The sequence below is a fragment of the Thamnophis elegans genome, chromosome 5 (assembly GCF_009769535.1).
Source record: "Thamnophis elegans isolate rThaEle1 chromosome 5, rThaEle1.pri, whole genome shotgun sequence".
Taxonomy (NCBI): domain Eukaryota; kingdom Metazoa; phylum Chordata; class Lepidosauria; order Squamata; family Colubridae; genus Thamnophis; species Thamnophis elegans.
The window spans coordinates 92,979,286-92,995,380 of record NC_045545.1 but is presented as its reverse complement, the minus strand read 5'-3'; the positions used below and the strand labels follow the sequence as shown (position 1 = coordinate 92,995,380).

Genomic DNA, 16,095 nt, shown 5'->3' with positions numbered 1-16,095 from the left:
CAGGGGAAGGATACTAAGATCATATTAAGGGACGAAGCTCCCACAACCTCCGAAGGCAACTTCTGTTCCATGGGTTGATTGTTCTCACTGTCAGAAAATTCCTCCTTATGTCTAGGTTGAATCTCTCCTTGATCGGTTTCCATCCATTGTTCCTTGTTTGATCTCCAGGGGCTTTAGAAAAGTCTTCTAATCCACCTGTCTTCTCAGGCAAGAAGCATTATACCATTTCAGACAAATGGCTGTCCAACATCTTCTTAAAAAAACTCCCAGTGTTGGAGCATTCACAACTTCTGGAGGCAAGTTCTTCCACTGATTAATTGTTCTCACTGTCAAGAAATTTCTCCTTAGTTCTAAGTTGCTTTTCTCCTTGATTAGTTTCCACCCATTGCTTCTTGTCCTGCCTTCAGGGGCTTTGGAAAATAAGCCGACTCCCACTTCTTTGTCCCTCACTTCCTCAGTATTTCTCAACCTTGGTAACTTGAACATGTTCTGGACTTCAACATCCAGAAATCCCCAGCCAGCCATGAAGTCCACACATCTTTAACTTGCTGAGGTTGAGAAGGTAATAGATATAAAAATATAAAAAACCAATGTTTTTTAGGGTTCAAGGACATGGATCAGATCTTCCACATGTCCAGCTAGCTTCAGAGTTGACACCACAGCTGGCAAAGCGAATGCTGATCTCAAAATGTTGGGGAGAGGAGGAAGGAGGAAAACCCTCATTCATCTTCTTCCATCACTTCGAGCACCAGAGTCCGAGGTCCTGTCACAATGAGATTGCTCACAGTCTGGTAATCCAAATGTAAAACATACATTCCATTCACCGAGTAGACAAATTGGCAGACCTGGAAAAGGAAGAAAGAGAGACAAGTAAAACACCCCTGAACTAAACAACACTCTATCTATTTTGTATCTCTCTCTCTCTCTCTCTCTCTCTCTCTCTCTCTCTCTCTCTCTCTCTCTCTCTCTCTCTCTCTCTCTCTCTCTGTGTGTGTGTGTGTGTCTGTGTGTGTGTGTCTCTGTGTCTCTGTCTGTCTCTCTCTGTCTGTCTCTCTCTCTCACACACACACCTCATCTCTCTATTATATCTATCTACTAATCTATCATATCTCTCTCTGTCTCCCTTCTCTCTCTCTCTCTTTCTCTCTCTCTGTCTCCCTTCTCTCTCTCTCTCTTTCTCTCTCTCTGTCTCTGTGTGTGTGTGTGTGTGTCTGTGTCTCTGTCTGTCTCTCTCTGTCTGTCTCTCTCTCTCTCACACACACACCTCATCTCTCTATTATATCTATCTACTAATCTATCATCTCTCTCTCTCTCTCTCTCTCTCTGTCTCTGTGTGTGTGTGTGTGTGTGTGTCTTTGTCTCTCTCTGTCTCTCTCTCTGTCTCTGTCTCTCTCTCACACACACCTCATCTCTCTCTTATATCTATCTACTAATATATCATCTCTCTCTCTCTCTGTCTCTCTCTCTGTGTCTGTCTCTCTCTGTCTCTCTCTGTCTCTTTCTCACACACACCTCATCTCTCTTATATCTATCTACTAATATATCATCTCTCTCTCTCTCTCTGTCTCTCTGTCTCTGTGTCTCTGTCTCTCTGTCTCTCTCTCTGTCTCTCTCTGTCTCTTTCTCACACACACCTCATCTCTCTCTTATATCTATCTACTAATCTATCATATCTCTGTCTCTCTTCTCTCTCTCACACACACACACACACACACACCCCTCTCATCTCTCTCTCATATCTCTCTACTATCATCTCTCTCTGTGTCTCTCTCTTCTATTTCTTCTCTGTCTCTGTCTCTCTCACTCTCACACACAGACGCGCGCACACACACCCTTATCTCTCTATCTTATATCTATCTACTAATCTATCATCTCTCTCTCACACACACACACACACACAAAAACACCCCTCTCTCACTCCTCTATCTTATATCTATGTACTAATCTATTATATATATATGTGTGTGTGTGTGTGTATACATACATACATACATACATACATACATACATACATACATACATACACACATATATATATATATATATATATATATATATATATATATATATATATATAAAAATAAACATGAGCAGTGGATGGATGGAAGGTCCTTGTCTGCGAAAGGAATCAAAGGTGAAGTCTCTATATATCTAATTCATGAGGCTCAAATTCTAGTACCTTCATGCCAGCAGCAGCAGCTGGTCCTCCTGGATCTACAGCTTGGATGTGGCATGGCTGACCTCCACGCACTACAAAACCCCAGCCAACTGCATCCCCTACAATCTGCAAATGAGGAGGTAAACAAGGAGCAGCAGGAAGAAGAGGGGGAAGGGAGGAGAAGAAGGAGAAGAAGAGGAGGAGGAAGGGGAATATGGGGAGGGGAGAGAAGAGGAGGATGAGGAGGAGAAAAAAGAAGAGGAAGAGAATGAAAAGGAGAAGAAGAGGAGGAAGAGAATAAGATTAGGAGGGGGAGGGGGAGGAGGAGAAGGAAGGAGAAGGAGAAGAGGAGGAGGAGGAGGAGAAGGAAGGAGAAGGAGAAGAGGAGAAGAGAAGGAGGGAGGAGAAGAGGAAGAGGAGTGGGAGGGGGGGAAGGAAAAGGAGAAGAGGAGGAAAAGAAGAAGAAGAGGAGGAGGAGGAGAGGGGGAGGAGGAAGGAAGGAAAAGAAAACTTTATCTATGTATCCACAAAACATATTATTGCTTGATTCTTCTTTTGACCCACACTTCTACAGACTTTGTCTGTGTTTGGAAACTCAACATGGTCGGGCGTGGATGGACTCCGAGAGGAAAGCTGAGGAAAGGCTACAGAGTAGGATAGGAAATCAAGATGCATCTTGGGAAAAAGGCAGTGGTGAATGACTCCGATACTGTGCTCAAGACAAATACATGGATGTTTCCACAAAGTCTCCAAGAATTAAAGATGGGGAAACTTGTTGGGTCATCCTTGGTTGATGCTATGAGAAGGTACCATCCTTACCCCTTGGGTGGCAGGCAGGCCACCGGTCCCAAGATAGAGCAGCATTTCTCAACCTTGGAGACTCTGAGAGGTGTGGACTTCAGTTCCCCAACTGCCTGGGGAATTCTGGGAGTTGAAGTCCATACTTCTTAGTGCGACCAAGGCTGAGGAACACAGAGGTGGGATTCATCAGGTTCTGACCAGTTCTGGAGAACCAGTAGCAGAAATTTTGAGTAGTTCGGAGAACCTCTGGCTGGCCTCACCCCCATCTATTCTCTGCCTCCCAAGTCCCAGCTGATTGGGAGAGAATGGGGATTTTGCAGTAACCTTCCCCTGGAGTGGGGAGAGAATAGAGATTTTACAGTATCCTTCCCCTGCCACGCCCACCAAGCCACACCCACAGAACTAGTAGTAAAAAAAATTGAATCCCACCACTGACTAGATAGACTGAGAAGTCAAAAGCCATGTAGAGAAGAGCAACCAGGATGATTAGGGGACTGGAGACTAAAACATACGATGAATGGTTGCAGGAAGTGGGCATGGCTAGTCTAATGAAGAGAAGGACCAGGGGAGACATGATAGCAGTCTTCCAATATTGGAGGGGCTGCCACTGAGAGGAAGGGGTCAAGCTATTGTCCAAACCATCTAAAGGCCAGGCAAGGAATAATGGATGGAAGCTGACCAAGGAGAGATTCAACCTGGAAAGAAGAAGGAATTTTCTGACAGTGAGAACGATCAACCCATAGAATAGAAATTGCCTTCAGAAATTGTGGGAGATTCATCACTGGAAGCTTTCAAGAAGAGACTGGACTGCCATTGTCAGAAATGGGTGTAGCGTCTCCTGCTTGAGGGGGGGTTGGACTAGATGACCTCTAAGGTCCCTTCCAACTCTTTTAATATGTTAAAATAAAAGAGTGGGAGATGACTTATCGCACCATTGTCAAAGACATCACATGTATGTGTCCACCACTTCAGTAGGAATGACCTGGAAGTGAAACTTTTATCTACAAATACTCAGGGATGTTCTGAGTCCAGTCACAAAGATGGATTCAGCCAGAAGGCTAACGTGGTGACCTACAGACTCACTGTCAGTGTTTTCTTGATGTAAGGTGCTCCGGGAGTCAACAGCTCTTCATTGGTGACAGATTTCTTCAAGACTTACATGGAAAGAAAGAAAAATTGAGGATTAGATTGGATTGAATGAGAGAGACATTCTAGCTTTTCAAATAATCAAATAATTGGACCATTTATTCTCGGTTGCCTTAAGATTAAGAGAATAATGTTTTATATATGTGGGTATTTTAGAAAGTGGATTATTAGTATTTTAAAATATTGGTATTATCTGCTTAAATTTGGAAGCTGGTTGTTGAATTTCTAGGCAAGGTACGCAGCATATAAATTTATAGGAGCCGAGATGGCGCAGTGGTTAGGGTGCAGTACTGCAGGCCGCTTCAGCTGACTGTTATCTGCAGTTCAGCGGTTCTAATCTCACCGGCTCAAGGTTGACTCAGCCTTTCAACTTTCCGAGGTGGGTGAAATGAGGACCCAGACTGTGGGGGCGATATGCTGACTCTGTAAACCGCTTAGAGAGGGCTGAAAGCCCTATGAAGCGGTATATAAGTCTAACTGCTATTGCTATTGCTAATAAACAAATAAACAATTACTGATTCTCTTTCAAACTAAAAGGCATTAAAGGTAAAGGTTCCCCTCGCACATATGTGCTAGCCTTTCCCGACTCTAGGGGGCGGTGCTCATATCCATTTCGAAGCCGAAGGACCAGCACTGTCCGAAGACGTCTCTGTGGTCATGTGGCCGGCATGACTAAACGCCAAAGGCCGTTACCTTCCCACCAAAGATAGTTCTTATTTTTTTCTACTTGCATTTTTTACATGTTTTCAAACTGCTAGGTTTGCAGTAACTGGGACAAGTAACAGGAGCTCGCTCTGTTACACGGTGCTAGGGATTCAAACCGCCGAACTGCCGACCTTTTTCTGATCGACAAGCTCGCTGTCTTAGCCACTGAGCCACCGCGTCCCTTAAAATATATTGAAGACCCTTAAATGTGTTGGTTGTAATTATTGGTCACTTTTATCATTAGTTTTGCTATTTCCTGTTCTCTGTTAGGTTCGCTTGTATTTTAATGTTTGACTTTGAAATTTAATAAAGGTATTATTATTATTTTTTAAAAAGGAAAGGGGGAAAATATGATAGGCAGATCAGTTATATATTGTAGGTAGTCCTCACCTTACAGCCCAAAATATCTCTTGCCAAGCAAGACAATTGTTGACTGAGTTTTGCCTCCATTTTATGATCTTCCTTGACACAGTCGTTAAGTGAGTCACTGTGGTTGTTAAGTAAGTAACACAGTTGTTAAGTGAATCTGGCTTCCCCCTTGACTTTGCTTGCCAGAAGGTCGCAAAAGAGGATGACGTGACCCCAGGACATTGCAACCGTCATAAATGTGAACCAGTTGCCAAGCATCCGTATTTTGGTCACATGACCACAGGGATGCCGCAATGGTCACGAGTGTGAGAAATGGTCACGTCCCTTTTTTCAGTGATGTGGTAGCTTTGGATGGTCACTAAACAAAGGGTTGTAAGTTGAGGATTACCTGTATATAATCACTCCTTGTGATGCCATGGTAGGAAGTTCAAACCCACCCCTCTCCTAGAAAATGAGATATTTTAGGAAATATTAAAAGGGCAGAATATTTCCCCCTAAAAGGGAGGCAGACACTCAGCCCCTCCCCATCTTTGTCAAATGGGCCATTAAGGCCTGAGCCAGTCTATTCTACATAACAAAGATCTGCCTCCTTCAGGCAGAGCCATAATAGGAATCCCAAAGCCTTTTCCTTACATCATCCCCCAGCAACAGCTCAACCAAGCTTGGGAATCAAAAGACAGACAGCCTACAAAGTCAGCTAAGAACCCCGCCCCCTGGGAGTCTGACCACCAATCAGAATACATTTCTTACACAGGAACAGGAAGCTCCAAGGCGGGGCCCAAGAGAGGGTATAAAACTCAGACTCCCTCAGCATCTCTTCCCTTTTTCTTCAAGATCTTCGAGGCATGTGAGCCCCCTTTTCCCCCCAAGATCTCAAACCATGTGGTCCTGTCCACCATTAAAACCATCTGTCCAAACAGCCGCCATGTTTCCAGTGTCCTTTTCCCCCACTTGAAACTGAACCCAGACGGATATTTCTTCCAACACCACCTCTTGTTTCATGCTCCACTTACCGTATTTTTCAGAGTATAAGACACACCTTTTCCCCTCAAATAAGAGGCTGAAAATCTGGGTGCGTCTTATACACTGAATACAGCATTTTTTTCCTCCAAAAACCCCGCCCCCTTCACAAAAATGGCCATGCACAGCCTTTAGGAGGCTCGTAGAGTGCTCCTGGGGGCTGGGGAGGGCAGAAATCAGCGAATAACGGCCCGTTTTTGGTTGGTCTGCAGAGTGCAAAAACGTTTTTTTTTTTTTTAATTTTCCTCTCAAAATCTTGGTGCGTCTTATACTCCGGTGCATCTTATACTCCCAAAAATATGGTATTTTAAAAGGGAAAGTAAACGTAAGGAAGAATGAAGAAGCTTCTTGGATGGGAAGTGAAACGCCTTCAAAGAGAAAGCAGAAAGTTGGATTGACTATATACAAAACAAATATGGGACTAAGAAATTCCAGATAGCCTATGCTTAAGATCAGGAATAATTTAAACTGTTCAAAGTTAGTGTAACAGGAAGAAGCTAAGATCAATGTAGAGATGTTATTAACCTCTTTGTTTCTATTCCTTTTTCCCCCAATATATTTTAGACTGTGTTTGTTAAAAATCTATACCGTGTACAGGCTCTGGGAAGTCGGGGGGGGGGAGGGAGGTGGGATGTTAAGGGAGGGGAGGGGGGGATATATACTATGTGTTAGATTTCAATGTAATGCAATTTCACATGTATACTGTTTCTCTTTAATTTCTCTGTAAAAATAGGACAAGTTGAGTATATTGACATATAGTAGAAATACACCAAGGGGAGGAGGAGTGGGATAGAAGAAGAGAGAGGATGGGAGGGAGGGTGAGAAGGAAGGGAGGGAGTGGACTGGGAGAGAGGAGTGGTAGAGGGCGAGGGGAAGTAGGGTAGAGGGAAATGATGGAGGGAAGATAGAAAGTTGGAGGGGGGCGGAAGAAAGAGGTGTATGGAGAGTGGAAGAGGTATATTGGGTTTCTATTTTGGGGTGGTATTGTTGACAAGAGGAATTGCTGTGATTATTGTTTAATGTTGTATAGCCACGGCTATGCACAGTATATATGTGACTGTACGAAAATGAAAAATGGAAATAAACATTTTAACTCAAGAGGAAAGCAGAAAGTCCAGGTGCCTGTTGAAAAAAAAGCACCTTTGGGACAACCTGGGTGGCTGAAAGGCTCCATATATAGACATCAGGAAGAATGGCTCACCTGATTTGGGATTGCATTCAACAATTGGCACCTGTCCCAGGTTTGGGGAGAGGTTATAATAGAGACTGGATCCTCCAGCCAGGGAAGTCACACTGCTTCTTCGGACAGCCGAGACAATTTTAATTTCCTTATTAGGTTGGACTGAAAAATAAACGGTATTCAGAGGACGTCAGCCGCCACGTGTTAAAATCCAGCTTCGTTAAAACATATACAGGTAGTCCTTAACTCGGGACCACAATTGAGCCCCCAAATTTCTGTTGTTAAGGGAAACATCTGTTTTGCCCCATTTTACGGCCTTTTATGACCACCGTTGTTAACTGAATCGCTGCAGGGATTTGAACCACCGAACTGCCGATGTCTCTGATCGACAAGTTCGGGGTCTTAGCCCCTGCGTTCTTGTTATCCTACCTTACCTGACTTCTAAAGTACAAGTAGTCCTCAACTTACAACCGCAAATTGAGCCCAAAATTTCTGTGGTCAAGGGAGACATTGGCGAAGTGAGTTCCCCCCCCCCACACATTTTACAACCTTTCTTGCTATAGTTGTTAAGTGAATAATACAGATGTTGAGTGAATCTGACTTCCCCACTGACCTTGCTCGTCAGCAGGTCGCAAAAGGGGGTCATGTGACCTTGGGAGACTGCAAGGGTCATAAGTATGAACCCAGGGCCAGGCATCTGATTATTGATATGAGCATGGGGAATGCTACAAAAGTCGTAAGTGTGAAAAATGGCCCAAGCTTCCAAGCTCTTCCACTGGTTAATCGTCCTCACTGTTAGGAAGTTTCTCCTTAATTCCAGCTTGCTTCTCTCTTTTATTAGTTTCCATCCATTTTTCTTGTCTTATCTTCTAGTAGTGCTTTGTAGAACAATTTGTCCCCCCCTCTTCTTTGTGGCAGCCTCTCAAATACTGAAACCCTGTTATCATGTCCCTCCTAGCCCTTCTTTTCTCTAGGATGGCTAACGTTTTTTGGCTCCCGAGCCAAAAGCGGGGGGAGCGCAGGAGGGGGTCATACGCAGGTGTGCCACACCCATAATGCTATGCACATCCCCTGCGTGTGCATGTTTACATGACCAGCGCCCCCTCCTCCCACTTTTGGCACGGTTTTTTTCACCCTCCCCAAGCTCCAGAGACTTTCCAGGAGCCTGGGGAGGGTGAAAACAGCCCCCCCCCCCAAAAAAGGCCCTCTGGAGGCTTCAGGAGCTGTCCCGGAGAGCAAAAAACGGACCGACGGGGAAACCGGAAGTTCGGGAATGGTGACTTCCGGTTTGTCCGTAGGGCTGATTTTCGACCTCCAGAGCTTTCAAGAGGCTTCCCTAAAGGCTCCAGAGGACGAAAAATGGCCCTACAGACAAACCAGAAGTCCTTTCCCAAACTCGTACGTCTGGTTTTTGGCCTCCGGAGCCTTCAGGGAAGCCCTCCTGAAGCCTCCAGAAGGAGAAAAATGGACCTACGGGGAACCTGGAAGTTCGGGAATGGTGACTTTTGGTTTGTCTCTAGGGCCGGTTTTTGACCTCCGGAGCTTTCTCTGAAGACTCACTGATTAATTGCTCTAACTGTCAGGAAATTTCTCCTCAGTTCTAAGTTGCTTCTCTCCTTGATTAGTTTCCACCCATTGCTTCTTGTTCTACACTCAGGTGCCTTGGAGAATAATTTGACTCCCTCTTCTTTGTGGGAGCCCCTGAGATATTGGAAGAACTGCTATCATGTCTCCCCTAGTTCTTCTTTTCTTTAAACTAGACATACCAGTTCCTGCAAACCATTCTTCATATGTTTTAGCCTCCAGTCCCCTAATCATCTTTGTTGCTCTTCTCTGCACTCTTTCTAGAGTCTCCACATCTCTTCTACATCATGGCTACCAAAACTGGATGCAGTATTCCAAGTGTAGCCTTCCCAAGGCCTTATAAAGTGGTATTAACACTTCTTATGTGTGTCTGTCTGTCTGTCAGTTTATGCAGCCTTTGACCAAAACTGCAGCATTTCACATTCTGTTGTGAAAATAAGTTTTATTTCTTTAACCTTTCCAGTTGAATAAATAGCATTCTTTTCTAAATCTGGGCAAATGGTAGTCATAGCAATAATAGCACAGAGTGAAAATATAAATGGATTTGTAGCTCAGGCCTTATAGCCCGGCTTGCTATTCTAAGCAATTGAGGGCCAGGAGCTGAGATAAGGGAGAATTTGTCCCGGTTTCAAATTTTTGTACAAAAATATATTCAATTGACATCTGTCCAGCGTGATTCCTTAACTATCTTAAGCCACCTGCCTCCTGAAAATCATTTGAAAGTCACTGGTTGACATTCACTGTTCTTTTTCAATAGCTATTCAAGGAAATATATTCAACAAAAATGCATGCTTTAAAGGAAGTGTGCAGAACTTCTGTATGATATTATGGCAATTTGTTGGCCCAAATGTGTCATTATTTTTTTTTTTTTAATGGAATTCTTTGGGCGAAACACGTTCAAACAAGCATGCATATTTTCTGCGGGCCATAAATGGAGGCTTGGCGGATGGCAGATTCTCCATTATCTGGAGAATAAGATTTGCAAAGCAGAAAAAAAGTGTGAGAATATTAGGAATGTGCAGTTTTTCAAAATTCCGTTTTTCGTGCGTGTTTGTATATTTGCATGTATGTGTTTATGTATGAAATAAATGTGTATTCACGCCCAATTCACACATAGGTGACTGCTAGCATCTTACGACATTAAAAAAAAAATTTTTTTAAATCCATGCCAACGTTTGCAGGGAGACAAAAGATAATGGATGTCTGTCATTCCAGGAAGTGCTGGGATAAATGAAGAAGTAGAGCTGGATGTGGGAACCAGATTTTGTTCTTCTCTATTCCTCCTCCAAAGGAAAATTCTTCCTTCTCTTTCATCCTTCTCTCTCCCTCCTTCCTTCTTCTCTTTCCCCTTTCTTTTCCTTCCTCCTCGCACCTTCCTCCCCTCTCTCCTTTCTTCTTTCCTTTTCTTCCTTTCCTTTCTTTTCCTCCTATTTTTCTCCCTTTCCTTTCTTTTCTTTTCCTTTCCTCTACTTCTCCCTTCTCTTTTCCCCCCGTCCCTTTCCTTTGCCTTCCCTTCCCTTCCTTTCCTTCTTTCCTCTACTTCTCCCTTCTCTTTCTTTCCTCCCCCTTCTCTTCCCCTCCCTTCCTTTCCTTTACCTTCCCTTCCTTTCCTTTCATTTCCTTCTTTCCTCTACTTCTCCCTTCTCTTTCCTTCCTTCCCCTTTCCTTTCCTTTTCTTTACCTTCCCTTCCTTGCCTTTCTTTCTTTCCTCTACATCTCCCTTCTCTTTCTTTCTTTCCACTTCCCTTTCCTTTGCCTTCCCTTCCCTTCCTTCTTTTCTTCTTTCCTCTACTTCTCCCTTCTCTTTCCTGTCTCTTCCTTCCCTTCCCTTCCCTTTTCTTCTTTCCTCTACTTCTCCCTTCTCTTTTCTTCCTCCCCTCTCTTCTTCCCTTCTCTTCCCTCTCCTCCTCCTCTCCTCCCTTCTTTCCTTCTCTCTCCTTTCTTTCTTCTTCTTCTTCCTTCCTTCCTACCTTTCCTCCTCCTCCTTTTTCCTTCCTGCCCCCCTCCCCCCAATATCTTCAGAGTCAGGTACCTGACAAGAAACTGGAGGGGCTCAGCTCGGGGTTCAGCTTGCGGAGACAGAAGGGGCTGTCAGGGCTGTCCGAAAGAGATCTGTGCAGGGTTTCACTCAGCAGCTCCGTGAGTCTCCTCCTTCGGCGGAAATTGATACGAAACTGGTAGAGGAGATCCCGGTCGTAAAAATGGCACTGAGCGGAGACTGTGGAAAGAAGGAGCAGCAAGATGGGGGGGGGGGGAAACACAGCAAGCATTCAATCCTCTTTAATCCAGCTGTGAACCATTGTTATTGTTATCCACTTATTTACATCCACTCCAGCAGACAGTTTACAAAATCCCAAAATGCAATAAAGCAATTACTCTTATTTTTTGGAGCCACACCTAGCTTTGGGGGAGGAAAAAAAAGGGGGGGGAATTCTCTGCCTCCCAGCAATTTGCCTCCTTGCAGCAAATAGCAAACAGCCCCTTTCAATTTCAGCTTCAGCACAGCCTGATGAGCACAAACAGCTGATTGTCAGTTGGATCGACCTCCCGACCATCAGCTGTTTCAGGCTGCAGGGATTGCCATAGCCTGTTGCTGCCTCCGCTGCCCCGCCTTTGACCTCCGTGCACCCCATTTCCCACACATTCCGATCCCTGCTGCCTGGAAGAGGCGGAAAATGGAGCGCGCGGATGCTGGAAATGGGATGTAGAGGCCGAAAATGAGGTGTTTAGTTTAGTTTAGTTTTGGTTTATTTGTCTGCCGCCCTTCTCCAGGAGGGACTCAGGGCGGTGAATAACTCAAAGGGGAAAGGGAACATAAACAACAGTACACATAATTAAAATACACGAAAATCACACAGCCATACCAGTCGAGAGGGGAGGGGAACTCATCAACCCCAGGCCTGCCGGCACAGCCAGGTTTTAACGGCTTTCCGGAAGGCCTGGAGAGAGGTGAGGGTCCGGATCTCCGCGGGGAGTTCATTCCAAAGGGCCGGAGCTGCCACAGAGAAGGCCCTCCCCCGGGTAGTAGCCAGATGGCATTGGCTGGTAGACGGAACCCGGAGGAGGCCGACCCTGTGAGATCTGACGGGTCTTTGGGAGGTAATTGGCAGCAGGCGGTCTCTCAAGTGGTTTTATTGAGGTGGTTTCATTAGCAAACTAGGGAACTTCATCAGTGCAAACCCCATTCCCTACCAATGTAACCGATGATGTTACCGACTTGGGCAGTGAAATGCCTGCAAGAAAACCGCGAAGCTCAGAGAGCACCAAAGACCCCACAGTTCAGCTCTCAGCTTCAAATATTCTCTTCTGCCTCTTTTTCAGCCTCCTGTGCCAACATCTCAGGGGCATTTCCTTTGGCATGTACCTTGCTGGATGATCCCGTGTTCCAGGAGGGTTTGGCAGAGCTCCGTCGCTTCCTTCCGGTTGGCAACCTCCCCTTCCTCCACCAGCCAGTCAACCATCTCACACCCCAAAAAGCTCCTCTGGAATTTAACCAGGTTCTCTTCTCTGGCTTTGAGAATAGAGTTGTCCATGCTGATCAGCCTGCAATCAAGAGGCAAGAAGACCCCGAAACAAGGATATCGGCTGAGTTAAGCCCACCACGAATCCTATTCAGACATGCAGCAAACCCAAGTCACACTGGGCAGAAGTACTTATAGTCCTCGACTTACAACAGTTCATTTAGTGACCATTCAAAGGTACGACAGAACTGGGAGGAGGGGAAAAGTGACCCGGGAGCATTTTTCACCATTTCAGGCATCTCCATGGTTGCATGATCAAAATTCAGATGCTTGGCCACCGGTTCATATTTACGACTGCCGCAGTGTCCCGGGGTACGTGATTCCCCTTTTGCGACCTTCTGATCAGCAAAGTCTTATCAGGAAGTCAGATTCCCTTAACAACTACGCCAAGAAAGGTCGTAAAACGGGGTGACACTCACTTCGCCAATGTCTCACTTAACCACAGAAATGTTGGGCTCACTTTGCAGTCATAAGTTGAGGACTACTTGTACTTTAGAAGTCAGGTAAGGTAGGGTAACAGGGACATGGTGGCTCAGTGGCTAAGACGCTGAGCTTGTCGATCAGAAAGGTCAGCAATTTGCTGGTTCGAATCCCTAGCGCCGTGTAACAGAGCGAGCTCCCGTGACTTGTCCCAGCTTCTGCCAACCTAGCAGTTCGAAAGCACGTAAAAAATGCAAGTAGAAAATTAGGAACCACCTTTAGTGGGAAGGGAACAGCATTCTGTGTCCCTTCGGCATTTAGTCATGCCAGCCACATGACCAGGGAGATGTCTTCGGACAGCGCTGGCTCTTCCGTTTTGAAATGGAGATGTGCACTGCCCCCTAGAGTAGGGAACGACTAGCACATATGTGCCAGGGGAACCTTTACCTTTATAACTTTGAACAGTCACTAAATGAGAACCACCTGTAATTCCAAGCAGCGTCAAATGAAAAAGGAGGTGGCAGAAATGAGATCATCTATAGTTTTACAAGGATTCTAATTCATTTATCACCACTGGAGGGCAGTGCAGGCCTATTTTATTTCTCTATTGTTTACATTGTTGGACCTTCTAGTCAGTTTTTGGCTTTGGACAAGTGGCTGAATTAGTCCTCAGATCTAGAAAGGACTGCAATGCTTCGAATGCCACCAAAGTTACTAGTCCCTGCCGTTTTCTTTCCTCAGTGACACCAATAATGGCAATGACTGAAGAGGGGGAGGGGGGAATAATTGCCAGCTCTGCAGGAGCAAATTCAACTTACAATTGCACAGCCCCCTTAGAGATATTTATTTATGTCCCACCTTTTTTATTTTTTATAAATAATTCAAGGTGGTGAACAAGCCTAATGCTTCTTCCTCCTCCGATTTTCCCCACAAGAACAACAACCCTGTGAGGTGGATTGGGCTGAGAGAGAGAGAGAGAGAGAGATGGAAGGAGGGAGGGAGGCAGAGAGAGGGAGGGAGGGAGAGAGAGAGGGAGGGAGAGAGAGAGGGAGAGAGAGAGAAAGAGGGAGGGAGCGAGGGGCTGGGCCTCAAGTCACTCAGCCAGCTTGCGTGGCTGAAGTGGGACTAGAACTCATAATCTCCTGGTGATTGGCCCAAAGCCACCCAGCCAATTTTCATGCCTTCTTTCTTTCTTTCTTTCTTTCTTTCTTTCTTTCTTTCTTTCTTTCTTTCTTTTTCTTCCTTCCTCCCTCCCTCCCTCTCTTCCTTTTCTTTCACCTTTTTTGCAAAACTATCTAGCTGTAAAATCCCTTCTTTCTTTCTCTCTCCCTTCATCCACAGAAAGGGAGGAAGGAAGGAAGGAAAGAGGGAAATGATGGAGGGGGGAGATGAGAGGAAGAAAAGAGATGAGAGGGAGGGAGGAAAGGAAGGAAGGAAAGAAGGAAGGAGATGGGAAATAAGGAGGGGGTGGAGATAAGAGGGAGGGAAGAAGGAAGGAAGGAAAGAAGGAAGGAGATGGGAAATGAGGGAGGGAGGAGATGAGAGGGAGGGAGGAAGGAAGGAAGGAGATGGAAAATGAGGGAGGAGATGGGAGGAAGGAAGGAGATGAGAGGGAAGGGGGGAGGGAAGGAAGGAGATGGGAAATAAGGAGGGAAGAGATGAGAGGAGGAAAGGAGATGAGAGGGAGGGAGGAAAGAAAGAAGGAAGGAAGGAGATGGAAAATGAGGGAGGAGACTGGCGGAAAAAAGGAGTTGAGAGGAAAGGAGAGAGGGAGGAAAGAAGGAAGGCATTAATTCCCACGTATCTCCTTTTTTCCAAATCCCCCCCCCAAATTAAAACCCAGAGAAATGGGGTCCAGGGCTGCTTCCAGGGGGGGCGGGGGGCTCACGTACGTCTCGTAGAGGCTCTGTCCTCTCAGGAACACCTTGACTTCCTTGTTGAGTGGGAAGGTCCCATCATCCTTGCGGAAGCGATAGAGGAGCTTAGCGTCCTTGTAGTCCGAATGTTCGTCACAGACTGGAAAGCATGGAAGACAATTCTTAGGCCCTTCCGAGGCCCCACTCAGGCCCTTCGCTCCCCCCAAAGGCAGCCTGGCCTCCCAGAGACAAAAATGCAAGGTTACATTTGGGAAAATACAGGGAGTCCTCAACTTACAAGTTCATTTAGCTACCGTTGGACGTTACAACAGCACTGGAAAAAATGTCTTATGACCATTTTTCACACTTATGACCATTGCAGTTACCCCCATGGTCACGCGATCAAAATTTAAGCACTTGGCAACTGAACTCATATTTATGACGGTCACAGTGTCCTGGGGTCACGTGATCCCCTTTTGCCACCTTCTGACAAGCAAAGGCAAGGGGGAAACCAGAGTCACTTAACAACTGGGTTACTGACTTAGTAAATGCAATGCTTCACTTAACAACTGTGGCAAGAAAAGTCGTAAAATGGGGCAAAACTCACTTCACAACCATCTCACTTAGCAGAAATTTTGAGCTCAATTGTGGCCATAAGTCAAGGACTACCTCTGTCTCTGTCTCTCTGTCTGTCTCTCTGTCTGTCTCTCTCTCTCTCTCTCTGCATCATCAGACAGACAGACAGACATGAGTGAGATAGATGATATAGACACAGATGATAGATAGAGAGAGAGAGAGAGAGATAGAAAGAAAGAAGGAGAGATAGATGATAGATAGATAGATAGATTGATAGATAGATAGATAGATAGATAGACCGTCAGACAGACAGACAGAGATGATATATATAGAGAGATGATTAAGATAGATGATAGCTATAGATAGACAGACAGACAGAGACAGATTATAGATAGATAGATAGATAGATAGATAGATAGATAGATAGATAGATAGATAGATAGATAGACAGACAGACAGACAGATAGAGAGAGAGATGATTAAGATAGATAGATAGATAGATAGATAGATAGATAGATAGATAGATAGATAGATAGATAGATAGATAGATGATAGTTAGATGGATGGATGGATGGATGGATGGATGGATGGATGGATGGATAGATAGATAGATAGATAGATAGATAATGATTGAGATAGATGATAGATATAAATAGATAGATAGATATGAGGTAGATGATACCTATAGATGATAGATAGATAGATAGATAGATAGATAGATAGATAGATAGATAGATAGATAGATAGATAGATAGAGAG

The 16,095-nt window shown here is 45.0% G+C and overlaps 1 protein-coding gene across 1 annotated transcript in view; it reads right to left on the bottom strand.

Annotated features, from left to right (window-relative positions):
- Nucleotides 1-719: 719 nt before the first annotated feature.
- Nucleotides 720-16,095, bottom strand: part of LOC116509709 (DEP domain-containing mTOR-interacting protein-like) — a 40,888-nt gene continuing 25,512 nt past the window's right edge. The window contains exons 3-9 of the mRNA XM_032218975.1: nt 14,797-14,920; nt 12,328-12,506; nt 10,996-11,181; nt 7,401-7,541; nt 4,043-4,113; nt 2,180-2,284; nt 720-845 (exon numbers count right to left, since the gene is read on the bottom strand). Of these exons, the coding sequence (XP_032074866.1) occupies nt 720-845; nt 2,180-2,284; nt 4,043-4,113; nt 7,401-7,541; nt 10,996-11,181; nt 12,328-12,506; nt 14,797-14,920 (932 nt within the window). The remainder of the gene's footprint in view (nt 846-2,179; nt 2,285-4,042; nt 4,114-7,400; nt 7,542-10,995; nt 11,182-12,327; nt 12,507-14,796; nt 14,921-16,095) is intronic.